General features: G+C 38.1%; 1 protein-coding gene across 5 annotated transcripts in view; it reads right to left on the reverse strand.

The window, feature by feature from the left end:
* Positions 1-27,369, reverse strand: part of RABGAP1L (RAB GTPase activating protein 1 like) — a 758,983-nt gene that overhangs the window by 271,791 nt on the left and 459,823 nt on the right. For all 5 annotated transcript variants that reach the window (XM_035722282.1, XM_027611227.2, XM_027611226.2 and 2 more), the window contains one exon: positions 6,555-6,629. In XM_035722282.1, coding sequence (XP_035578175.1) covers positions 6,555-6,629 — 75 coding nt within the window. The remainder of the gene's footprint in view (positions 1-6,554; positions 6,630-27,369) is intronic.

The following is a 27,369-nucleotide window of genomic DNA, read 5'->3' on the forward strand; positions in this document are numbered from 1 at the left end:
GAATAAATGAAATATATAAAAGGACATTATTTATTATATTTCCAAATAAGCAATGATTAATACTACAATGAGGATATTACTTATCTGTGCTATAACATTCTTCACCAACTATAAAAGATAAATTTCCTGTAATTCTATCAATACATATAATAGCAACTACTGTGATAAACTAGTTTTCTACTGCTTAAAATACAAATTACAAAACTATTATCAAAGCATCGGGAAATTTTCAAGCACCAAGAGAGCTAATTATTTCTTAAAACTACTTAGACAATGGAAAACCTTAAAAATTCTAAACTTTTGTTTTTGAATACTTTCATTTTTGATCTTTCTTTCCTCGTAGGCAGTGAATGTGAAATATAAATGACCATGGGGGAGGAAAAGACAGCATCCCCAAAAGAATCAGGTTCTGACAGTGATTAATATGGAGCTGCCAAAGGATGTCTGGCAGCAGAAAGAAGCAACTGCTTATGTAACCGATAAAAAATTAGTAACACCCCTAGAACTTGAGATAGTGTATTTGATGAATTATTTCAGCTAGACTGTATTCTTCTACCTGTTTAAACCATAGAGACAAAAATATGAAAAAGAAAAAAAATTACAGTTAATTTCTCTCATTAGAATTCATTAATGGATGGGTTGATCAGTTAATGGAATATGCTGATTAAAAGAATTATCGCAGGGTGCCTGGGTGGCTCAGTTGTTACGTGTCTGCCTTCGGCTCAGGTCATGATCTCAGGGTCCCGGGATTGAGCCCCAAATCGGGCTCCCTGCTCCGCAGGAGGCCTGCTTCTCCCTCTCCCACTCCCCCTGCTTGTGTTCCCTCTCTCTCTGTCAAATAAATAAATAAAATCTTTAAAAAAAAATTATCGCATATACTCTCAATTAACAATTACAATAATATGTTTCTCATTAGCACTATGCTGAATATTAGTGAAACTTTCCTTAAGGCTTCTGAAGGTATTTCTATATTTCCAGTTATTTTTATAAGCCATGGCAAGAACTGCATAATTCTATTATTGTAGAAAGTATGAGAAACTGGACTGAATGTCTATCCATCTTGAGACATAGTTCGAAAGCAGTTTTAGAGGGCTGACTTGGCATGTGATCCTTACAATATGAGGGTAGACAATGCAGAAAAAAATCCTAGGTATTGGAGTTTTCTAGTTATTTGGATTACCGACTTTTTTTTGTGGGGAAGTATTTCCAAATAAATATGAACTCATACTTAACTAACCCTCTGTTAAATCTGAGAACAGATATCTTAGAGAGATGTTCTTCTAACTGAAGTTTTTTTCCTAAAGATTTATTTATTTATTTATTTATTTGAGAGAGAGAATGAGATAGAGAGAGAGAATATGAGAGGGGGGAGGGTCAGAGGGAGAAGCAGACTACCTGCTGAGCAGGGAGCCCGATGCGGGACTCGATCTCGGGACTCCAGGATCATGACCTGAGCCGAAGGCAGTCGCTTAACCAACTGAGCCACCCAGGCGCCCCTTCTCACTGCAGTTTAATCAACATATTGTAATGTGTTTAACAAGGCTACAGGTCCAAAATGCTAAACTGATATATGCAAAGATTACTTTGTGGAAGACAAAATTTCACCACCCATGGCTTCCACTTTGGCTTCTCATCAGAGTGATTAGAGGAAAGGTGATTCTGAAACTTGGTGAACACACTCATGTCACTGGGTGCAGTCTCCAGCCCCCCTGCATAAGAGAGCTGACTATGTTAGACACTAGGTAGGTTTAGTAGCAGAACAAGGGCCCTGGGAATTTGTGGCCATAGAGTGCTTGATTAAAGGAATCAAGGGAATAACAAGAAGATGGGCCAGGGAGATGTCAAAGAAAGAAGGATAACAAGGAAAAGATCAAGAAGACCATAAACAGATGATAACGCAACAGAAGAAGAAATCAAAGTTAAATAAAGTGATTTTCACAACAGAACCATTGTATACATTATCATTAAATCAAGTTATCAGAATTAGGACCGTGAATTTACTATACTCACTCTTCATTTCCAGAATGCAAACTTTTGCTTTAAACTTGCTCAACCTCTTTGCTGCATTTGACGGAAGACACTGCTTCCTCCTTACTGAAAATCAGAAATTCCCCAGGAACTCCTGTTCCTCATCAGCCCTTTAAATATATGGAATTCCTGGGCTCTGGAATTCTATTTCTTTTTCTTAAATGATCTGATCCACTCTCGTGACTTCAGCTATGGTTTCTCCCTCAGCATCAGTCTCCAGCATCCACCTTGTTGGTGGACAGCTTCACTCAGATGTCCCCAAAATATCCCAAACTCAAAGAATTCAAAATAAAATTCATCATCAACTCCTAATCATGTTTCTCCATTCAATCTCAATGGATGAATTTTCTATCTGAACTAAAAATGCCATAGGTCAAAGAAAAAAAAAATACCACAAGTCATCCAGTCACCAAAGCTAGAAAAGTAGACATGTTACTTTTGACTTTTCCTTTGTCAATCCCTTCGATAAAACTTACCAATTTTGCCTCCTGCATGTTTTTTTTTTTTTTTTGGCACTTTTAAAATTTTTTATTGTTATGTTAATCACCATACATTATATCATTAGTTTTTGATGTAGTGTTCCATGATTCATTGTTTGTGCATAACACCCAGTGCTCCACGCACAATGTGCCCTCTTTAATACCCATTACAAGGCTAACCCATCCCCCCACCCTCCTCCCCTCTAGAACCCTCAGGTTGTTTTTCAGAGCCCATCGTTTCTCATGGTTTGTCTCCCCCTCTGACTTACTCCCCATCATTCTTCCCCTTCTGCTATCTTCTTCTTTTTCTTTTTTCTTAACATATGTTGCATTATTTGTTTCAGAAGTACAGATCTGTGATTCAACAGTCTTGCACAATTCACAGCGTTCACCATAGAACATACCCTATACAATGTCTATCACCCAGCTACCCCATCCCCTCCCACCCCCCACAACTCCAGCAACACTCAGTTTGTTTCCTGAGATTAAGAATTCCTCATATCAGTGAGGTCATATGATACATGTCTTTCTCTGATTGACTTATTTCACTCAGCATAACACCCTCCAGTTCCATCCATGTCGTTGCAAATGGCCAAGATCTCATTCCTTTTTATGACTGCATAATATTCCATTGTATATATATACCACTTCTTGGAGTGATGCTGAGCACTTTTTCATGTGTCTGTTGGCCATTTGGATGTCTTCTGTGGAAAACTGTCTGTTCATGTCTTCTGCCCATTTCTTGATTGGATTATTTGTTCTTTGGGTGTTGAGTTTGATAAGTTCTTTATAGATTTTCTCTCTTTTTCTCGGCCTCTCTATTTTCCATCATTTTGTCTTCTATATCGCTGATTCTCTCTTCTGCCTCATTTATCGTAGCAGTTAGTGCCCCCATTTTTGATTGCACCTCATTAATAGCCTTTCTGATTTCGACCTGGTTAGATTTTAGTTCTTTTATTTCTCCAGAAAGCGTTTCTCTAATAACTTCCACGCTTTTTTCAAGCCCAGCTAGTATCTTTAAAATCATGATTCTGAACTCTAGGTCCGACATCGTACTAATGTCCATATTGAGTAGGTCCCTGGCTGATGGTACTATCTCTTGTTCTTTTTGCTGAGGTGATTTTTTTCGTCTTGTCATTTTGTCCAGAGGAGAATAGATGAGAGAACAAAATGCTAACAGGTTAACAACGTCCCCAGCAAATATACTCTATAGAAATCAGAAAAGACCTGAAACCAGGGGAAAATAAAGGGAAAGAAAGAAAAAAGAGAAAAAAAAAAGAAAAGGTAAAAACAAAAACAGAACAATACAAAAAAAACAGACTATGATCAAATATGATCTGGCTAGTGCATAGATCAGTGCCACACATTAGATTTTGGGCATATTTTGGTCTGTTAGAAAAAAGTACCTCCTAAAATTTTAAAGGAAGAAAGACTTATATATGTACAAAATAAGGGTTGATACAATGAAGGGATGGAAGATGACTGTAAAGATGAAAAGTATAAAAGATTTTATAAAAGGAATTGATAAGATAAAAAGTTGTTTGAAAAAAGAAAAGATTTAAAAGAAAAAGAGAGAATGTCATCAGTCAGGAGACTAGAACAAAGCTATACACTAGTGATTTAGGGTATATTTTGATCTGTTAGAAGAAACTGTATCTCAAAATTTTAAAGAGAGAACAACTTACATATATATGCCAAAAAGAAGGGTAACTACTATGAAGGGATAAAATATGACTCTAAAGATGAAAAATAAAAAATGTTTTTTTAAAAAAGGGATTGATAAGATATTGGTTGAAAAGGGGAAAAAAAATTTTTTTAAAAAGTTAAAAAAAATTAACTCTGAAAAACTAATGAATCATGGTAAAAAAAAGCCATGAATTCTATGTGCAGTATTCCCCTAGCGCTGGCGTTCTCCCATTCTCCTTGATCAGTAAACTCGGTCTTGGCTTGCTGGCTGTTCCTGCTATCTTCAGGGGGAGGGGCCTGTTGCCGTGGTTCCCAATTGTCTCTGCCGGAGGTGGAATTGCCCCGCCCTTGTCGGTCCAGGCTAAGCAACCTGCTAGGATTTGCTCTCAGGAGCTTTTGTTCCCTGCAAGCTCTCGGTACAGCTTTGGAGGACCAGAGTGAAAATGGTGGCCTCCCAATCTCCACCCGGAGGAGCCGAGAACTCGGGGCCCTTCTCCTCAGTGCGCCCCCAGGGAAAAGCAGTCACTCCCGTCTCCCTGGTCTCCTGCGGCACTCCATGCTCACCCGGCCTGTGACCGGCCGTTTCTATCTCTGGCACCCGACCCCGTGTGGAGTCTCCAAACCCAGCAGATCCCTGCGGTGCGCTCCTGCACCGCTCCTCCCAGGGGAGGAAGGGGAGTCTCCCCAGATCTGCTGCTTGTTGGGTCCCTGCTGGAGGAGCAGTGGCCCAACTGGGCCGCGGATCACGGTTTATGGCAACCCCGAGCTGAGAGCCCGTGCCTCGGCTCTGTCTCTGCAGCTGGCTTCCCTGTTCCAATACCTGGGAGTTCTGCTGCACTCAGGCACCCCCGGTCTTTCTGTGACCCTAAGGGTCCTGAGAAAACACTGTCCCGCGAGGGTTCCACCCCCAGCTTAGCCACTGGAGCGAAGTCTCTCAGCGGAGCCGACTTCTAAAAGTTCCAATTTTGTGCTCCGCGGCTCTATCACTTGCCAGAAGCGGCGGAGGCCCCCTCCCCCGCCGTCTATCCTCCCGAATATCGCCTCGGATTCACTTCTCCGCACGTCCTACCTTCTAGTAAGTGGTCGTTTCTCTGTTCAGAGAGTTGTTGCTACTCTCTTCTTCGATCTCCTGTTGAGTTCGCAGGTGTTCAGAATGGTTTGATCCCTATTCAGCTGAATCCCTGAGACCAGACGAAATCCAGGTCTCCTACTCCTCCGCCATCTTCTCCTGCATGTTTCTTAATTAAGCTTCTTTTTCTCTGGGTCTCAACATCTCTCATTAGGTTGATATTTCCTAACTGGTCTCTCTGCTGCTGCTTGTCTCCTTTAATTTCACCCTCTACAAGGGTATAAGAAGAATTTATCTGAAATGAATATCTAACTGTCCTTCCCTTGCTTCAAACTGATCAATGGCTCCTCTCTAGCTTTAGAATAAAGCCCGCCTTTCTTGACATGATTACAGAGTCTTTATGATTTGGTCCCTGCCCATCTGAACATTTTTATCTCATACCTGTCTTTGCATACATTTCCTATAGTAACTGAACAGAAACTGTAATTTCATACTGTTCCCTTAATATGCTGGGACCTTTTGTGTTTCCATATATTTGCTCATGTTGTTCCTCTTATTTAGCTATCTCTACTCCCTCCCTTTTGCAACCTCAATTATTTCTGTCTGGGCAAGGATACCATCTCCCCCAGAAAGTCTTTCCTGAACGTTCCGGTAGAGTTGGGTTGGGTAATTCTCCTCTCTATACTCTTACTCTGTGTATTGCTTTTACTTGGCACACTCTACGTTTTTTAGTGAACATCAGGAAAATCAATAAAGACACGTCAAAAGGATAAAAATAATAAGTATGTGCCTACAGTACTTGTGCCCCATTCTGAGGCCTTTGAGAACACAAATGATAAATTATTCATATTTGTAATCCCACTTCTTAGCTTAGTCCTGACAGACTGATGATCAGTAAGTGTTCTGTTAAATGAAGGTGACTAAGAGGAAAAAGAGTATACAAAAATAAATCGCAGAAAAGATAAGACTTCCTTGCCGTATTCCTTCATAATGGTTCTAGTCCTGCTTGTATCTGAGCAGTTACATTGACTTCTTTAATTCTAGAGGGTTCTCATTAAAAATAACTCCAAATAAGCAATTTATCTCCTTCTTGTCAGCATTATTAATTCAATTGAGAAACTGTCCTGTATCTGACATCAGATCTCTTTATCACCAAAGGTACCTTTTAAAAAAGATGTGCCATGTGTAATCTCCATCAGATAAGTAGAAAATAGGAAGGAAGAACAAAACCAAGTAGAAAATAAAATGAACTTGGCAGCACCATGCCATTTATCACATGGAAAATTACTCACATGCAGCAGTAATACAGCAGCCAGAAAAGACTGTCCTTGACAGTACCCAATGTCTTCATCGTAGACAGAGTAGGCCTGGAGAAAAGATGAAGAGAAAGAAGTACTATAAACATTCACAGATTTTAACATAAGTTAATATCAGGCTGCTGCCTGATCTTGACCCTGAGCTGTCCATCACAATTTCAGTGATACTTCAACTTAAATGTGTGAGTCATTAGCACAGTGGGATCCCCCAAAGATGTTGCACAGTTCCTAAAGCAATTCTAGATGTCCCATTATCCCCAGGTTCATCTTTAGAATCTGGAATAAAGAGATGCTCAGAGCACCTAATTTTAAAAGCTCCATTATGATTTGTAGAGGGTGGGAAGGTTCTAGAGTTGATGTGGGAGTTCTAATGCAAAAACAAACATCCCAACTGTGCTGTTTGAATCCTGGACATGTATCCCATTCCATGGATCCCAATCTATGTGTTGTGCTTCATTTCAGTGAGGGATTTTCCATTTCATGTGCTTAATAAAATGCATTATGATTTTGTGAGTATAAAAACTGTCTCTGTCCAGGGCAGTGATTATTAAAGATTACTAGGAAGAGTTACCACAGGGAGGAGGCTAAGTGTGGTAGCTTCCATATGCCAAGGTAGTCAGAGTATGGGTCTGGAACTACTTTTTTTTTTTCTAAAAAAAACCTTTCTTAAAATAGAGTTTGTATCCAGTGAAATGCATACATTAGTCCTTGAGTTGGGATTTATAAGTACATAATTACATTTACGTAACTGCATCGTTACAGAATATTTCCATCATTCCACAACGTCCCTCATGCCTCTTTGCAGTCAACCACCTCCACTCCAGACAACCACTGGTCTGATTTTTATCACAATATATTATTAGCTTTGCATTTTTAAAACAATCTTATACAAATGCAATCATATAATATAAACTCTTTTGTGTCTGGCTTCTTTTACTCAGTATAATGTTTCGGAGATTCTTCCATGTTGTTGCATGCATCAGTAGGTCATTCCTTTTCACTGATGAGTAGTACTCCACTGTGTAAACATACCACAATTTGCTTATCCTTTCTCCTGTTGAACATTTGGGTTTTCTCATGTTTGGTTAGTATGAATAAAGCTGTTATGTATACACAAGGGTTTTTTTTTTTTTTAATGGATATAGGTTTTTATTCTCTTTAAGTAAATACCCAGGAGTGGAAGTTCAAGGTTTAAATGATAAGTGCATGTTTAACTTTATAACAAATTGCCAATGTGTCTTCCAAAGTGGTTGTAACTCAAGCATTACATGTATAGCAGCAAACTATGAGTACTCACTGCTTCACATCCTTGTCAATATCTGATACTGCCAGTCTTTTTCCTTTTATTAATCCCTGTGGTTTTGATTTGCATTTCCCTGAATGCTAACAACGTAGAGTGTATTATCATTGCTTTTAGGCAATTGATATATATTCTTTTGTGACTGTCTCTTCAAGCTCTTGCCCATTTGTTTAATTAGGTTGTTTGTCTTATTACTGTTGATTCATTGGAGTTCTTGATACATTCTGTTCACGAATCCACTGTCAGACATATGTGTTGTCAGTATTTTCTCCCTGTCTGTGCCCTGCCTTTTCACCTTCCTAATGGTGTCTTTTGAAGTACTATTGTTCTCTTTTAACCTTCTTCTGCTAATGATGATATTATCACACTCTCTTCTAATGAGAGAAAAATTAGATCATGGAAACATTACCTAATGAATCTGAAAGGAGCTTTTTCTTCATTATCACCAATTTCCAGAGCTCTGCCTAATTTTAAAAATTGAAAGATGCATTAGCATCCTTTTACTTATTTAATTTTGATTTATACAGTTATAGTTCTGATTGCTTAATTTGTACTTTTATCCAGACCTCATCATGGATGTGTACATTAGGGGTTGGAAGAAGAGTTACAGAGAGAATAGAAAAGGAACAAAAAAGGAAGAAAGAAGCAAAAGGTTCTAATACTATCCCAATTTGAAGCATTCCTGATAGTGCTCCGTCACTACCTTTTTCATGAAGAAGGAACTCTGGGATTTGTTGATGAGAGAGCATGTTACATGAATGATGAATATATTTTCAAGGCTTCCCCTCCCCCATGAAAGATGCCAGTTAAGGATTCCTTAAAACTATGGATCTCCAAAAGCCAGTCATGCTTCATCAAACCTGACATCATTTTAACCAATGTTTGATCTATTTACAGCGGTATATTTAATGTCTATTGAGAAGTGTGCTGTTTATATGCTCAGCATATAAGTCCAACAGAAAATAAAGGTCCATGACACATCAGACAGAGAAGGTATGAATTCAGTGACTCCAGAGACTAGTCTCTAATTAGAGAGCTCAGGATGAAAGTACAGATCAGATATGCAATGATCTTACTTTCTACTTGTTTTACAGTTTTAAGTTAGAAGCAAAAATGACCTTCCAGAGGCCATCTACTAAATTGATTTTATAATTTCCAGTTTAAAAAACAGTGTTCTAGGGGCACCTGGGTGGTTCAGTCAGTTAAGTGTCTGACTTCTGCTCAGGTCATGATCTCGGGGTCCTGGGAGCCAGTCCTCCATCTGGGGGGTCTGTTTCTCCCTCTGCCTTTCCCTCTGCCCCACCACTACTCGTGCTTGCGCTCTCTCTCTCTCTCAAATAAATAAAATCTTTAATTAAAAATAAAATAAAATAAATTAAAAACAGTGTTCTAGCAAGTTCTTTCCCTTGGAGTTTTTCCAAGCACCATTTGGCTTTAGTCTAAGCCTTCTCTAACTGAGGTGAACTGAATCCTTTCCCTCTATTCAAAACTTGCTCCTCTTTGCACCAAACCTCTCCCCATTCCTTACTTTAATTGCATCTCTGGCCAGATGCCTGCTCACTCTGACTTTTAAAAACTACCTGGGTTTTAAAACCACCACTTCTATAATGGAACAGTAGCTCCTACTGGGCCAACCTTCCCTCTGGCAACAAACTTAAACTATATCTGGACAAATACATAACAACAGTTACCTGAAAACATTGATGAACTAAACGAAAGCAGTCAGAAACTGGAGTGGAGAATAAACTAAGAAGAGGGGAATGACACTGGGTAAAATTCCCATTCTTTATGGCTTTTACTGAAGAGCAGTGATACCACATTGGACAGCTAAAACTTGGACATAAAACTGCAGTGTTATTGGCTTGAAGAACCAGAGAACAGATTAGGGTAACAGCTAGAAAGTGAGAGTGGAAATTCTGGAAAAAGGAGTAACAGAAGAGAAGCCGTTACTATACTTACAGTAAAATTACAATATTCAAGACAGTATAAAACTGATACAAGGATAGACAAAAAAATCAGTAAATAATAAAAAGTCTAGAACTATAAGCACACTTAAAAAGTCATTTGATTTCCACAAAGTTACCAAGATAATACAATGAGGAAAATAAAATTGTTTATACATGGAAACATGTAAGTATATGAAAATTGTTTCAATGAATGTACTCAAAAAGTTGGATATCCATATGGGGAAAATAAATGAACCTTGATACCTACCTCACTTCATACACAAAAATTAATTTCAGACTTATCACAGTTCTAAACATAAAACTAAAACTATGAGGCTACTCAATGAAAACAGAGTATCTTTGTAACTTGGTTAAGGCAAAGGTTTCTTAGGACACAGAAGCACTAACTATAAAAGAATTAACTGATACAGTACACATTATAAAATTTAAAAAACCTCCAATGATGAAAAGACACTGTTAAGAAAATAAATAGGTAAACCACAGACTGTGAGAATATTTGCAAACATATCTGGAAAAAGTCGTGCATCATATACATAAAGGACATCTACAACTCAATGTCAAACAACTCAAGTTTAAAAACAAAAGATTTGACGAGACACTTCACAAAGGGTTATCTATGAATGACCAGTAAAAACAGCGCCAAGTGTTCAACATCATTAGTCAATATATTAAAATGAAATTAGAGCCACAGTGAGACATTAGTACATAGCCACCAGAAACTAAAATTAAAAAGACTGGTACATCTAACGCTAGTATCCTTGGATTCTCAAACATTGTTGGTAGGAGTATAAAACAGTAAAACTACTTTGTAAAATTTTCTGACAGTTTTCTAGAAAACTAAACATACACCTACCTTATGACTCAGCAATTCCACATCTATGTATTCATCCAAGAGAAATGAATGCAAATGTATACAAGAAAGACTGATATAGGGCTAAGACACATTTCTAGCAGCTTTATTTATAATAGCCCCAAACTGTAAGCAGCCTCAGATATCCCTTATCAGGAAGTGTATAAATAAACTGTGGTGTATTCATACAACGAAGCACTCCTCAGCAACAAAAAGTAATGAATCACGTACACCTGTAACATGGAAGAATCTCAGAACTATTATGCTGTGTGAACTACATCTTACATGAAAATGATTCTCCTCTGTGGGTCCACTAATATAAAGTTCTATAAATCAAAGCGATAAATGGTTAAAAAAATCAAAACAAAGATTGCTTCTGGGGGAAGGGTCAGGGATTAACTGTGAAGACATGACAGAACATCTATGTCTTGGATTACACAAGTATATGCATTTGTCAAAATTAATGAAATGGCACTCCTAATATTTGTGTACTTCACTGAAAGTAAATGGTACCTACAAAAGAAAACTGTTAGCAAATACTGAGCTCTAGCTAATAATATACATGTTGCACTATTAGGCATAAAGACATACAAAGGCAATTTTGAAATGCCTTAAAATATTAAAATGGATTGATTAATTGAACAGAAGGGTAGATGGATCGATAGGTAAGTGACAAAGAAAATGTAACAAAATATTAATTGTAAAACCTAGGTGGTGGGTTGATGGATGTTTCCTGTACAGTTCTTTGTACTTTTCTATATATTTGAAAATTTTCATAACAGTTTGGGGGGAAAAAAATCTTTGGCTGCATTCTGTCTCTTTTCTCTGCTCTGAACTATAGACTACTTTTCTGGCTGGGTTCCCAAGAGTACTTCATATTTTCATTCAGCAAGTCAATATTTACTGAGCATCTATTCTGTAATCAAACATTGCACTTAGTGAGGCGGATGCAGTGCTGAAAAGATACTGTCCATGCACCTCAGCTCAGAGTCTTGTAGAAGAATTCGGTATGTACAGTGAAAAGGGGCACAGTGAGAGAAGTGCTGACAGAGAGATGGAAGCTCAGAGGGAAAGGGTGAGGAAGTGTCCTCATGAAAGGAGAGTTAAAGGTAAGGAAGATATCACAGACAAGGTGATGTCTTAATCTTACAAAAAAAAAAAGAAAGAAAAGGAAAGAAAGGGTGGGACCTACCCTCCCCAATGTGCTATGGTGAGCGCTGTGAATTGTGTTAAGACTGATGAATCACAGACGCGTACCTCTAAAACAAATAATACACTATATGTCAAAAAAAAAAAAAAAGATAGTAGGAAGGGAAAAATGAAGGAGGGGGAAATCGGAGGGGGAGACAAACCATGAGAGACTATGGACTCTGAGAAACAAACTGAGGGTTCTACAGGGGAGGGGGGTAGGGGGATGGGTTAGCCTGGTGATGGGTATTAAAGAGGGCACATATGGAATGGAGCACTGGGTGTTATATGCAAACAAGGTATCACGGAACACTACATCAAAAACTAATGATGTAATGTATGGTGATTAACAAAATAAAATAAAATAAAATAAAATAAAATAAAATAAAATAAAATAATAAAATAAAATAAAATAATAAATAAAATAAAATAAAATAAAATAAAATAAATAAAATAAAATAAAATAATAAAATAAATAAAATAAATAAAATAAAATAAATAATAAAATAAAATATAAAATAAAATAAAATAAATAAAATAAAATAAATAAAATAAAATAAAAAAATAAAATAAATAAAATAAATAAAATAAAATAAATAATAAAATAAAATATAAAATAAAATAAAATAAATAAAATAAAATAAAATAAAATAAAATAAGAAGGATGGGACCAAAATTGCTGCAAACTTGGCCTCACATTCTTGAAGGAAGAATATGGAGATTGTTTAGGCATGCTGCAGGGGAAAGGCATGTACAAAGGCATGAGAGAGCCTGCCCTCTTTATTATGTGCCAGATGCTGCACTAAATGCTCTTGCATGTTCTCAGTCCTCACAAAGTTTATGAGATAAGTGAGGTTTAGAGAAGGTAATTAACTTGGGCAAGGACACAAAGCGAGAGCCAGGATTTGAACCCAAATCTGTTTGAATACATATGTACCCTTAATACCTGTATTATATCACTGCTATAGACTGTGTTCCTCCTAAAATACGTATGTTGAAACCTAATCCAAAATGTGATGGTACTAGGACATGGGGCCATCAGGAGGTGATTAGGTCAGGAGGATAGAGCTCTCATGAATGGGATTAGTGTCCTTATAAAAGAGATCCCAGATGAAAGATCTTAATGTGAGACAGGAATCCATCAAAATCCTAGAGAAGAACACAGGCAGAAACCTCTTTGACCTCGGCTGCAGCAACTTCTTGCTAGACAAGTCACCACAGGCAAGGGAAACAAAAGCAAAAATGAACTATTGGGACTTCATCAAGATAAAAAGCTTCTGTACAGCAAAGGAAACAATTAACAAAACTAAAAGGCAGCCTACAGAATGGGAGAAGATATTTGCAAATGACACATCTGATAAAGGGCTAGTATCCAAAAGCTACAAAGAACTTACCAAACTCAACACCCAAAAAACAAATAACTGAATAGAGACATTTCTAAAGAAGACATCCAGATGGCTAACAGATACATGAAAAGATACTCAACATCACTAATCATCAGGGAAATACAAATCAAAACCATGATGAGATACCACCTCATACCTGTCAGAATGGCTAAAATTAACAACACAAGAAACAACAGGTGTTGGCCAGGATGCAAAGAAAGGGGAATCCTCTTGCACTGTTAGTGGGAATGCAAACTGGTGCAGCCAATCTGGAGAACAGTAGGGAGGTTCCTCAAAAAGTTAAAAATAGAACTACCCTATGATCCAGAAATTACAATACTAGGTATTTACCATAAAGGATACAAACATACAGATTAGAAGGGATACATGCACCCCAATTTTTATAGCAGCATTATCAACAATAGCCAACTATGGAAAGAGCCCAAATGTCCATTGACTGATGAATGGATAAAGAAGATGTGCTACATATACACAATGGTTACTTAGCAATAAAAAAAAAGAAAGAAATCTTGTCATTTGCAATGACGTGGATGGAGCTAGAGTGTATTATGCTAAGCGAAATTAAGTCAGTCAGAGAAAGACAAATACCATAAGACTTCATTCATATGTGGAATTTATGAGACAAAACAGATAAACATATGGGAAGGGGGAAAAGAAAAAACGGAGAGACAGAAACAAGCCATAAGAGACTCTTAACGATAGAGAATAAACTGAGGGTTGATGGAGGGAGGTGGGTAGGGGATGGGCTAGGTGGGTGATGGGTATTAAAGAGGGCACTTGTTATGATGAACACTGGGTCTTGTATGTAAGTGATGAATCACTGAATTCTACTCCAGAAACCAATATTGTACTGTATGTTAACTACCTAAAATTTAATTTAAAAAAAGAGAAAGAGATCTCAGAGTGTTCCTCTTTGACCACATGAGGACACAGCAAGAGGACGGCCATCTATGAACCAGGAAGCAAGCCCACACCACACACTGAACCTGCCAGCACCTTGACCTTCTCAGCCTCAAGAACTATGAGAAACAAATTGTTTAAGCTACCCAGTGAATGCTATTTTTGTTGCCGCAGACTGAAGAGACCAAGGTAATCACTTAGATTCATTCTGTGCAGAATTATTCTTCTTGGACATTTATGTATTTGGGTCCATCGAAGATGGGAGGGCCTATCTTCTGATTTGCCATGGGGCTCAACAGAGATGGGGGATAAGAATCCATAGTCACAAGATAAATGACATTTCTTAATAACAATGCTTAATCTTTTTCAATCCATGACTTCTGTGTTTAGGGAAGGGGAACTTTTTTTTTTTTTTTTAAGATTTTATTATTTATTTCACAGAGAGAAGCACAGTGAGAGAGGGAACACAAGCAGGGGGAGTGGGAGAGGGAGAAGCAGGCCTCCCGCAGAGCAGAGAGCCCGATGCAGGGCTTGATCCTGGGACTCTGGGATCACAACCTGAGCAGAAGGCAGATGCTTAATGACTGAGCTACCCAGGCACCCCAGGAAGGAGAACTTTTAATTTATTTATGTGATATATTTATTAACATGCTAACCACAGACTAAAACTTAGACATAAAAAAAAGACATTTGTAGGGCTTAATCTAATTGGTGGTAACATTTATATATGAATGTAAGTTCTTTATCAAATAAATATGGAAAACACTTGATTTTCTTTAAGCGAGTAACTGTTATCCATTGATGGGATACTAACTTTGAAAATAATTTTCCACAGGGTTGTGAGACCTTTACCAACCCCAAACAGACAAAATAGTCACTACTGCTCTTGAATTACCTTAAGGTCATTAGAGAAATGTTTAGTTTTACAGCTAAATTATGCCTACTAATTGATCTACAATCCTTTCTCCCAAAACACATAAACCATTACTAGGTTGATGCAGGAAGCACAGAATAATATTTCTCTTTTGTCCCAGAAATGGACAACATACAGTACTATTTCATCAGAAAAGCACACTTATAGGTAAAGAGGAAGGAAGCTCAGATTCACAGGAAAAATGAAAAGGAAATCAGAAGATGTTCTCTAAGAAGACAGAGAGACTGCTAAGTGGACATGCAAGAAATGATCAAATTTCTAAAACAGATCCCCATGTAGCTCTTGGCATTGCTAAGGCAACTGATACATTTGCTGATTTACTGGCTACTGATAGACAAGCTGTTTCATCTATTACCTACAATGAGCTTCTGCCAACATGAGATCAAAACAAACAAATCAGCCCTTGTATTGTTCCTGCCATCAACAGCCCTTAAATGAGTGTGTCAGGGAAACAATCAAGTATAAAATATGTGGAAATAAATTTATTTACAAACTAAAAAGAGATCTGTTCTCATCCAATCTTAAAAGACAAAAAGAGATACCAAGGAAAGACTATTCTTAAGTAATGCCACAATAAACTAAATAAAAAGAGAGCACAGAATGACAACAATCTTAAGACACCTGGCTGTCTAAAAGAAATCAGGGTAACATTTAAAGCAAAGATTATTCAATATAGTACTTACGAATACAAGTGGCTGACAGGACCTCCGCAAGATGACGGAGGAGTAGGAGACCTAAATTTCCTCTGGTCCAAGGAATTCAGCTAGATAGGGATCAAACCATTCTGAACACCTATGAACTAAACAGGAGATGGAAGAAAAGAATAGCAACAATTCTCTGAACAGAAAAGCGACTGCTTTCTGGAAGGTAGGACATGCGGAGAAGTGAATCCGAGGCGATATTCGGGAGGATAGACGGCGGGGGAGGGGGGCCTCCGTCGGCCACTTCTGGCAAGTGATAGAGCCACGGAGCACAAAATCGGAACTTTTAGGAGTCGGCTCTGCTGAGGAACATCACTCCAGTGGCTAAGCGGGGGGTGGAACCCTCGCTGGGACAGTGTGGTCTCAGGACCCTTGGGGTCACAGAAAGACCGGGGGTGCCTGAGTGCGACAGAGCTCCCAGGTATCGGAGCGGGGAAGCCGGCTGCAGAGACGGAGCCGAGGCGCGGACTCTCAGCTCGGAGTTGCCATAAACCAAGATCCACGGCACAGTCGGGCCACTGCTCCTCCAGCAGGGACCCAACAAGCGGCAGAGCTGGGGAGACTCCCCTTCCTCCCCTGGGAGGAGCAGCGCGGGAGTGCACCGCAGGGATCTGCTGGGTTTGGAGACTCCACACAGAGTCGGGTGCCAGAGATAGAAATGCTCGGTCACAGGCCAGGTGAGCAAAGAGTGCAGCTGGAGACCGGGGAGACAGGAGTGACTGACTGCTTTTCTCTGAGGGCGCACTGAGGAGTGGGGCCCCGAGTTCTTGGCTCCTCCGGGGCAGAGACTGGGAGGCCGCCATTTTCACTCTAGTCCTCCAAAGCTGTACAAAGCTTCCAGGGAACAAAAGCTCCCGAGAGCAAACCCGAGTGGCTTATTTAGCCTGGACCAGGCAAGGGTGGGGCAACTCCGCCTCCATCAAAGATATTTGGGAACCACCGCAACAAGCCCCTCCCCCAGAAGATCAGCAAAAACAGCCAACCAAGACCAAGTTTACCGATCAATGAGAATGGCAGAGCTCAGCGCTAGGGGAATACTGCACATAGAATCCATGGCTTTTTTCCCATGATTCTTTAGTCTTTCAAAGTTAATTTTTTTAATTTTCTTTTTCTTTTTTGGGGGGGAATTTTTCTTTTTCCCTTTTTCAACCAACATCTTATTAATCCCTGTTATAAAACTTTATTTTTCATTTTTAGAGTCATATTCTATCCCTTCATAGTAGTTAACCTTATTTTTGATACTGTATGTATATATGTATATGTGTGTATATATGTGTGTGTGTGTGTGTATATATATATATATATATATTTTCTCTCGTTAAAATTTGGGATACAGTTTCTTCTAAAAGACCAAAATATACCCTAAATCTCTAGTGTCTGGCTTTATTCTAGTCTCCTGACTGATCACATTCTCTCCCTTTTTTTTTTAAATACTCTTCTTTCTTTTTTCAACCAACTTCTTATCAATTCCTTTTATAAAATCTTTTATAATTTTCATCTTTATGATCATATTCCATCCCTTCTTTGTATTTACCTTTATTTTTCTACATATATAAGTTTTTCTTTCTTTAAATTTTGGGAGGCATTTTCTTATAACAGACCAATATATGCCCCAAATCTAGTGTGTGGCACTGATCTATGCACCAGTCTGATCATATTTGATCATATTCTGTTTTTTTGTTAGTTTGGGTTTTTTTTCTTTTTTCTTTCTTTCCCTTTCTTCTCCCATTTCAGGTCTCTTCTGATTTGTTTAGTATATATTTTTTTAGGGTCATTGTTACCCTGTTAGCATTTTGTTCTCTCGTACATCTATTCTCCTCTGGACAAAATGACAAGACAGAAAAAATCACCTCAACGAAAAGAACAAGAGGTAGTACCGTCTGCCAGGGACCTACTCAATATGGACATTAGTACGATGTCGGACCTAGAGTTCAGAATCATGATTTTAAAGATACTAGCTGGGCTTGAAAAAAGCATGGAAGTTATTAGAGAAACCCTTTCTGGAGAAATAAAAGAACTACAATCTAACCAAGTCGAAATCAAAAAGGCTATTAATGAGGTGCATTCAAAAATGGGGGCACTAACTGCTAGGATAAATGAGGAAGAAGAGAGAATCAGCGATACAGAAGACCAAATAATGGAAAATAAAGAAGCTGAGAAAAAGGGAGATTAACAACTACTGGATCACGAGGGCAGAATTCGAGAGATGAGCGATACCATAAGACGAAACAATATTAGAATGATTGGGATCCCAGAAGAAGAAGGAGAGAGAGGGGTGGAAGGTATATTGGAGCAAATTGTAACACAGAACTTCCCTAATGTGGGGAAGGAAACAGGCATCAAAATCCAGGAGGCACAGAGAAACCTTCTCAAAATCAATAAAAATAGGTCAACACCCTAACATCTAATACTAAAACTTACGAGTCTCAGAGACAAAGAGAAAATCCTGAAAGCAGCTGGGGACAAGAGATCTGTAACCTACAGTGATAGAAACATTAGATTGGCAAAGGACCTATCCACAGAGACCTGGCAGGCCAGAAAGGACTGGCATGATATCTTCAGAGCACTAAATGAGAAAAATATGCAACCAAGAATACTATATCCAGCTAGGCTGTCATTGAAAATAGAAAGAGAGATAAAAAGCTTCCAGGACAAACCCAAACTAAAGGAATTTGCAAACACAAAACCAGCCCTACAAGAAATATTGAAAAAGGGTCCTTCAAGCAAAGAGAGAGCCTAAAAGTAACATAGACCAGAAAGGAACACAGACAATATACAGTAACAGTCACCTTAAAGGCAATAAAATGGCACTAAATTCATATCTTTCAATAGTTACCCTGAATGTAAATGCGATAAATGCCTGAATCAAAAGACACAGGCTATCAGATTGGATTTAAAAAGAAGACCCACCGATATGCTGTGCGCAAGAGACTCATTTTAGACCCAAAGACACCCCCAGTTGAAAGTGAGGTGGTGGTAAACCATTTACCATGCTAATGGACACCAAAAAGCTGGGGTGGCAATCCTTACATCAAACAAATTAGATTTATACCAAAGACTGTAATAAGAGATAAGGAAGGACACTATATCCTACTTAAAGGGTCTATCCAACAAGAAGATCTAACATTGTAAATATCTATGCCCCTAACATGGGAGCAGCCAATTATATAAGGCAATTAATAACAAAAGCAAAGAAACACATTGACAACAATACAATAATAGTGGGGAATTTAACACCCCCCTCACTGAAATGGACAGATCATCTAAGCAAAAGATCAACAAGGAAATAAAGACTTTAAATGACACACTGGACCAAAGGGACTTCACAGATATATTCAGAACATTCCATCCCAAAGCAACAAAATAAACATTCTTCTCTTGTGCCCATGACACTCTGCAGAATAGATCACATCCTAGGTCACAAATCAGGTCTCAACAGGTACCAAAAGATTGGGATCATTCCCTGCATATTTTCAGACCACAATGCTTTGAAACTAGAACTCAATCACAAGAGGAAAGTCAGAAAGAAGACAAAAACATGGAGGCTAAAGAGCATCCTACTAAAGAATGAATGGGTCAACCAGGAAATTAAAGAAGAATTAAAAAAATTCATGGAAACAAAGGAAAATGAAAACACAACTGCTCAAAATCTTTGGGCTGCTGCAAAGGTAGTCCCAAGAGGAAAGTATATAGCAATACAAGCCTTTCTCAAGAAACAAGAAAGGCTTCAAATACACAACCTAACCCTACACCTAAAGGACCTGGAGAAAGAACAGCAAATAAAGCCTGAACCCAACAGGAGAAGAGAAATAATAAAGATCAGAGCAGAAATCAAAGAAATAGAAACCAAAACAACAGGAGAACAGATTAACAAGACTAGGAGCTGGTTCTTTGGAAGAATTAATAAGATTGATAAACCCCTGGCCAGACTTACCAAAAAGAAAAGAGAAAGGACCCAAATAAATAAAATCATGAATGAAAGAGGAGAGATCATAACCAACACCAAAGAAATACAAATAATTATAAGAACATATTATGAGCAACTATATGGCAGCAAATTAGATAATCTGGAAGAAATGGAGGCATTCCTAGAGATGTATAAACTACCAAAATTGAACCAGGAAAAAATAGAAAACCTGAACAGACCTATAAACACTAAGGAAACTGAAGAAGAAATCAAAAATCTCCCAACAAACAAAAGCCCAGGGCCAGATGGCTTCCCAGGGGAATTCTACCAAACATTTAAAGAAGAATTAATACCTATTTTCTGAAACTGTTCCAAAAAATAGAAATGGAAGGAAAATTTCCAAACTCATTTTATGAGGCTACCATTACCTTGATCCCCAAACCAGACAAAGACCCCATCAAAAGGAGAATTACAGACCAATATCCCTGATGAACATGGATGCAAAAATTCTCACCAAAATACTAGCCAACAGGATCCAACAGTACACTAAAAGGATTATTCACCATGACCGAGTGGGATTTGTCCCTGAGCTGCAAGTTCATTCAACATCCGCAAATCAATCAAAGTGATACATTAATAAATGAAAGAACAAGAACCATATGATCCTCTCAATAGATGTAGAAAAAGCATCTGACAAATTACAGCATCCTTTCTTGATCAAAACTCTTCAGAGTATAGGGATAGAAGGTACATACCTCAATATCATAAAAGCCATCTATGAAAAACCCACAGCGAATATCATTCTCAATAGGGAAAAACTGAGAGCTTTCCCCCTAAGGTCAGGAACACAGCAGGGATGTCCACTATCACCACTGCTATTCAACACAGTATTAGAAGTCCTAGCAACAGCAATAAGACAACAAAAAGAAATAAAAGGCATCCGAATCAGCAAACAAGAAGTCAAACTCTCACTCTTTGCAGATGATATGATACTGTATGTGGAAAACCCAAAAGACTCCAGCCCAAAACTGCTAGAACTCATACAGGAATTCAGTAAAGTGGCAGGATATAAAATCAATGCACAGAAATCACTGGCATTCCTATACACCAACAACAAGACAGAAGAAAGAGAAATTAAGGAGTCGATCCCATTTACAATTGCACCCAAAACTATAATATACCTAGGAATAAATCTAATCAAAGAGGCAAAGAATCTGTACTCAGAAAACTATAAAGTACTCATGGAAGAAACTGAGCAAGACACACAGAGATGGAAAACCTTCCATGCTCATCGATTGAGGATCAAATATTGTGAAAATGTCAATGCTACCTAGAGCAATCTACACCTTTAACGCAATCCCTATCAAAATACCATCAACTTTTTTCAAAGAATTGGAACAAATAATCCTAAAATTTTTATGGAACCAAAAAAGACCCTGAATAGTCAGAGGAATGTTGAAAAAGAAAAGCAAAGCCAGTGGCATCACAATTCTGGACTTCAAGCTCTATTACAAAGCTGTCATCATCAAGACAGTATGGTACTGGCACAAAAACAGACACATAGATCAATGGAACAGAATAGAGAGCCCAGAAATGGACCCTCAACTCTATGGTCAACTCATCTTGGACAAAGCAGAAAAGAATGTCCAGTGGAAAAAAGACAGGCTCTTCAACAAATGGTGTCGTGAAAATTGGACAGCCACATGCAGAAGAATGAAACTGGACCATTTCCTTACACCACACATAAAAATAGACTAAAAATGGATGAGACAGGAGTCCATCAAAATCCTAAAGGAGAACACAGGTGGCAACCTCTTCGACCTCAGTGGCAGCAACTTCTTCCTAGAAACATCGCCAAAGGCAAGGGAAGCAAGGGCAAAAATGAACTACTGGGATTTCATCAAGATAAAAAGCTTTTGCACAGCAAAAGAAACAGTCGATAAAACCAAAAGACAACCAAAAGAATGGGAGGAGGTATTTGCAAATGACATATAAGATAAAGGGCTAGTATCCAAAATCTATAAAGAACTTATCAAACTCAACACCCAAAGAACAAATGATCCAATCAAGAAATGCGCAGAAGACATGAACAGACATTTTTCCAAAGAAGACATCCAAATCGCCAACACACACATAATAAAGTGCTCAACATCGCTCAGCATCAGCGAAATCCAAGTCAAAACCTCAATGAGATACCACCTCACACCAGTCAGAATGGCTAAAATTAACAAGTCAGGAAACGACAGATGTTGGCGAGGATGGGGAGAAGGGGGAACTGTTCTACACACTTGGTGGGAATGCAAGCTGGTGCAGCCACTCTGGAAAACAGTATGGAGGTTCCTCAAAAATTTGTAAATAGAACTACCATATGACCCAGCACTTGCACTACTGGATATCTACCCCAAAGATACAAATGTAGGGATCCAAAGGGTTATGTGCAACCTAATTTTATAGCAGCAATGTCCACAATAGCCAAACTATGGAAAGAGCCAAGATGTCCATCGATAGATGAATGGATAAAGAAGATGTGGTATGTATATACAATGGATTATTATGCAGCCATCGAAAGGAATGAAATCTTGCCATTTGCAATGACATGGATGGAACTGGAGGGTATTGTGCTGAGCAAAATAAGTCAATCAGAGAAAGACATGTATTATATGATCTCACTGATAGCAGAAATTCTTAATCTCAGGAAACAAACAGGGTTGCTGGAGTGGTGGGGAGTGGGAGAGATGGGGTGGCTGGGTGATAGACATTGGGGAGGGTATGTGCTATGGTGAGCGCTGTGAATTGTGTAAGACTGTTGAATCACAGACCTGTACCTTTGAACCAAATAATACATTATGTGTTAAAAAAAAAAAAAAAAGAAGAAGAAGATAGCAGGAAGGGAAAAATGAAGGGGGGGAATCGGAGGGGGAGATGAACCATGAGAGACTATGGACCCTGATAAACAAACTGAGGGTTCTACAGGGGAGGGGGGTGGGGAAATGGGTTAGCCTGGTGATGGGTATTAAAGAGGGTAGGTATTGAATGGAGCACTGGGTGTTATACACAAACAATGAATCATGGTAATGATGTAATGTATGGTGATTAACATAACATAAAAAAATACAAGTGGGTTTTCAAAGAATTATTTAGCATTAATTTCTCTGTTAAAAAGCCACTGACATTTATTTATTAATAACTGCTACCCACTGTTCCAAGTATTTCTCTATATTAATTTATATATAATATTTATATTACAATTCTCCGACTTAAATGTTATTAATATACCCATTTTATAGAAGAAGAAACAGAAGACAAAGAAGTTAAACAACTTGTTCAAGGTCACCCAGTTAGTAAGCTGCAGGCCAGAATTCAAACTTAGGCAGCCCAGCTCTAGAGCTCAAGGTCTTAGCTACTATTACTATATAGACTCTGGACATTAATGATTATTGACACGTGTGGCAACCATAAACTTATAAATTTTTCTTTTTGTGATGTATTGAATTCATACTTCTAAACTAATTGGAGAGATGGCTTTATTTAAAGAATGCAGAAGAATGATATTCGCAAAATTTAGGAGAGTAGCTGACTCTGGTGGAGGAAGGTTGAATTTCAGAACAGCACCTGTAAGTATTCAAAGATACTACTAATTAAGGTAATATTACATTATATTATAAAAGATATTATATTTCCTACGTTGTTGGCACAAGGATGTTACTTCTATTATTGATTTTTAAAAATCATAAATACAAATTATGTTTTCTCATTTAAAATGTATATTTCATAATTTTAAAAATTTTAAAAATTTTTAAAAATTCTTATTAGTAATTTCACATTCAATGGTTTGTGATAAGATTTCAACTTGGGTCACATCTCTAGAATACAGATATATGAAAGACACAGATCAAGGCTTCATTGGAGTTTAACGCAGATGATTAAAATAGTGAAGTAGATAGCCAATGAAAACTACTGTTCTTTGAGAAAATTGTACATATGTACAGTAGATTCTCATTCCTTACAGTGGTTATGCTCTATAAGGTTGCTGTGAACACTGAATTAGCAGATACTGAATCCCTGCCCCAAGGGGATAGAGTGGGTTAGGTTTCTGGGAGCCCCTGGTCACAAGATTTTGGGCAACTGATCAACTATAACCTTGTTTTATGTGTGTTTCTATTTAAAGGCATCTTATTTAATATTTATTGTTAATTAATACTGAAATCATGGACAACACCACTACAACAAAACAAAGCTTATCTAACATTTTTTCTGTAAGGCACATCACATGAGGCACATCACAGCCATTTTGTGCTTAGCAACGCTAGACAGTTTTCCACATTATGCTTGGTGGCCATTTTAAACAACAAAATCACCAACACCAAAATCACAAAAAGTACACTAAAGTGCACTAACTGCAAAAAAGAACACTTGTTCATAGGATGAGAGTTGAGACAAGAAGGCAGAATACGATCTGGTTTCATCTGAACTTGGAATGTATATATTAAGTAACTAAAATTTTTCCACACATTAGCCAATGATCACAAAAACTCCAAGAGTACTGATTTTGGGGTTACAAATAAATCTTAGTGAGTAGGCAAATTGCAAATATGGAATTTATGAATAATGGAGATCTACAGGGTGTGTGTGTGTTTGTACCCTCTTGGATAAACATCTATTACCGAACTATATCTTCCGGTTACAGCAAGTACAGACAAATCTTTTGAGGACCTCTGTGATAAAGGAGAGCATGTTATCTTCATCTGTAACACAAAGGTAATAATAGAAACCATCATATAAACTTACTTGAGGATTAAACACAGTGCCTAGGCACACAGCGAAGTGCTAAGAGTATCAATGCCAGGCTGATATTCTGGAGGACTACAGTGTCCCTCTTCCAAATATCCCATCTGAGCCATCATCAGGATGAGTATGGAGCTGTCTGGATGAGGTCTCACTCATCACTAAAATGCTTATGGATTCTTGAGTTCATTGACTTAAGAATGACTGGGTTTCCATAGATGCCCCTAAAAAACCTCCCCCGCTAATCTGTTTAGAGATATAATTTATACCTTTTTTTTTCACTCTTTGAAGGCCAGATATTCCAATGTAAGTCTAAGACATCTTTACAAACTCTGACAAGTATAACTCATGAAGGACAGAAAGGATGATAAAATTCATCATTAAAAAGTAATTAAACTTCCTACTCCCTTCCTGAAGCCATCAGGCAGAGTAAGATAAACGTGACACAGAGGGGTGGTCTGGCATGGGGTAGCATACCCTAACCAGGATGATGAGGCCATCCATGTGGGGAAGTAGATGGCCAAATATGAGGTATCAGTGGAGTGACACACATGGGATGTTAGAGCCTGACCACTGTAAGGAGGCCATCTGTGCAGGAGAGTATACACAACAGCAATGGGAAACTGGTTACTCACAGGGATACTGAACAAATGGATAAATACATCAAAAATAATGGGAACTAGGTTTTTCATTGTTACAGAAGTGAGTTAACAAATACAGGAAAAAGAACAATAGAATTTGCTGATGTTTAATTAAAAATGAGAGGATTCCTATAAATTCATGGTTTTCAACATATATAAAAAGTTATAAAAACAAATACAGGCAGTGGCATCAACAAGAAAGGCAGAGTAAGGATCTCCAAAAATGTGCTCCTCCACAACAGCAGGAAAAATAACAAAAATTATTACCATCAGTTTTTTCAGTGCTCTGGGAATTGACCTAAGGTGTGCAGCAGTCTGAGGAACATTTATTACAGAAAAACAACTGAATATACGTAAGAACAGGGAACTCTGTGGCATTTTTAACTTCCCATAGTTCTATTCCTTTCTCTGCATCTCCAGGATGACCTTGAAAACTAACACCCTGCATTTGCAATGAGCACAAGCAGCTTGGCAACCATCAGAGGGAGCAAAACGGGCTAGATCTCCTGCAAAGAATTATTTACAGAGAATTACCATTATTTGACCTGTATGGTGGATCCCCAAAGACCACTTGCAAGGTTCACTCAGTGTGAAAAGCCTTTTCCCCAGGGCATTTGTCAAAAACAATTACAAGTGATTGTTTAATTTTATGACTGCCTTGAGATGGTAGATAAAACTTGAAGCAGACAAAGTACCAAAAGGCTTAAAACTAAAAGCTAGCTTTGAAAAACTCAGACGTATTTCTGAGAATCTCCAGGGCCATGCCCATGTGTAAGGGTAAGCTCAGAAAAGGCGTACATAGGCTCTAAACTCTCATCTCTGGCTGACATTGAGGCTCTGCATAAGCAGGAAGTGAAGATAAGATAGAGTTGTCACCTGGTTGGCTGAGTAATGAAAGTGTGCCCAAAGGCCTACACAGAACCCCTTAGTAAATGGTGGGAAAGTTACTGGTTCTAGGAAATTTAAGCAAATCTGTGTCCAATCATCAGCTAACCACCAACTGGAGACTTTAGTGGCCACATATGACAATACAGACTTTATATATTTAGTTCACAAAAGTCACGAACCAAACTACAATAAAAACAACAAAACCTATAGAATACTCATAAAAGAAATTGAGAAAGATGCAAAGAAATAGAAAAACGTTCCATGCTCATGGATTGGAAGAACAAATATTGTGAAAATGTCCATGCTACCTAGAGCAATCTACACATTTAATGCAATCCCTGTCAAAATACCATCCACTTTTTTCAAAGAAATGGAACAAATAATCCTAAAATTTGTATGGAACCAAAAAAGACCCTGAATAGCCAGAGGAATGTTGAAAAAGAAAAGAAAAGCCAGTAGCATCACAATTCCGGACTTCAAGCTCTATTACAAAGCTGTCATAATCAAGACAGTATGGTACTGCCACAAAAACAGACACATAGATCATAGAAATGGACCCTCAACTCTATGGTCAACTAATCTTTGACAAAGCAGGAAAGAATGTCCAATGGAAAAAAGACAGTCTCTTCAACAAATGGTGCCGGGAAAATTGGACAGCCACATGCAGAAGAATGAAACGGGACCATTTCCTTACTCTATACACAAAAATAGACTCAAAATGGATGAAAGACCTAAATGTGAGACAGGAATCCATCAAAATCCTAGAGAAGAACACAGGCAGCAACCTCTTCGACCTCAGCTGCAGCAACTTCTTCCTAGAAACATCACCAAAGGCAAGGGAAGCAAGGGCAAAAATAAACTATTGGGACTTCATCAAGATAAAAAGCTTTTGCACAGCAAAGGAAACAGTCCACAAAACCAAAAGACAGCCAACAGAATGGGAGAAGATATTTGCAAATGACATATCAGATAAAGGGCTAGTATCCAAAATCTATAAAGAACTTCTTAAATTCAACACCCAAAGAACAAATGATCCAATTAAGAAATGGGCAGAAGACATGAGCAGACATTTTTCCAAAGAAGACATCCAAATGGCCAAGAGACACATGAAAAAGTGCTCAACATCGCTCAGCATCAGCAAAATCCAAATCAAAAGCTCAATGAGATACCACTTCACACCAGTCAGAATGGCTAAAATTAACGAGTCAGGGAATGACAGATGTTGGTGAGGATGGGGAGAAAGGGGAACCCTCCTACACTGTTGGTGGGAATGCAAGCTGGTGCAGCTACTTGGAAAACAGTATGGAGGTTCCTCAAAAAGTTA

This window comes from Zalophus californianus, chromosome 10 (assembly GCF_009762305.2).
Source record: "Zalophus californianus isolate mZalCal1 chromosome 10, mZalCal1.pri.v2, whole genome shotgun sequence".
Taxonomy (NCBI): Eukaryota; Metazoa; Chordata; class Mammalia; order Carnivora; family Otariidae; genus Zalophus; species Zalophus californianus.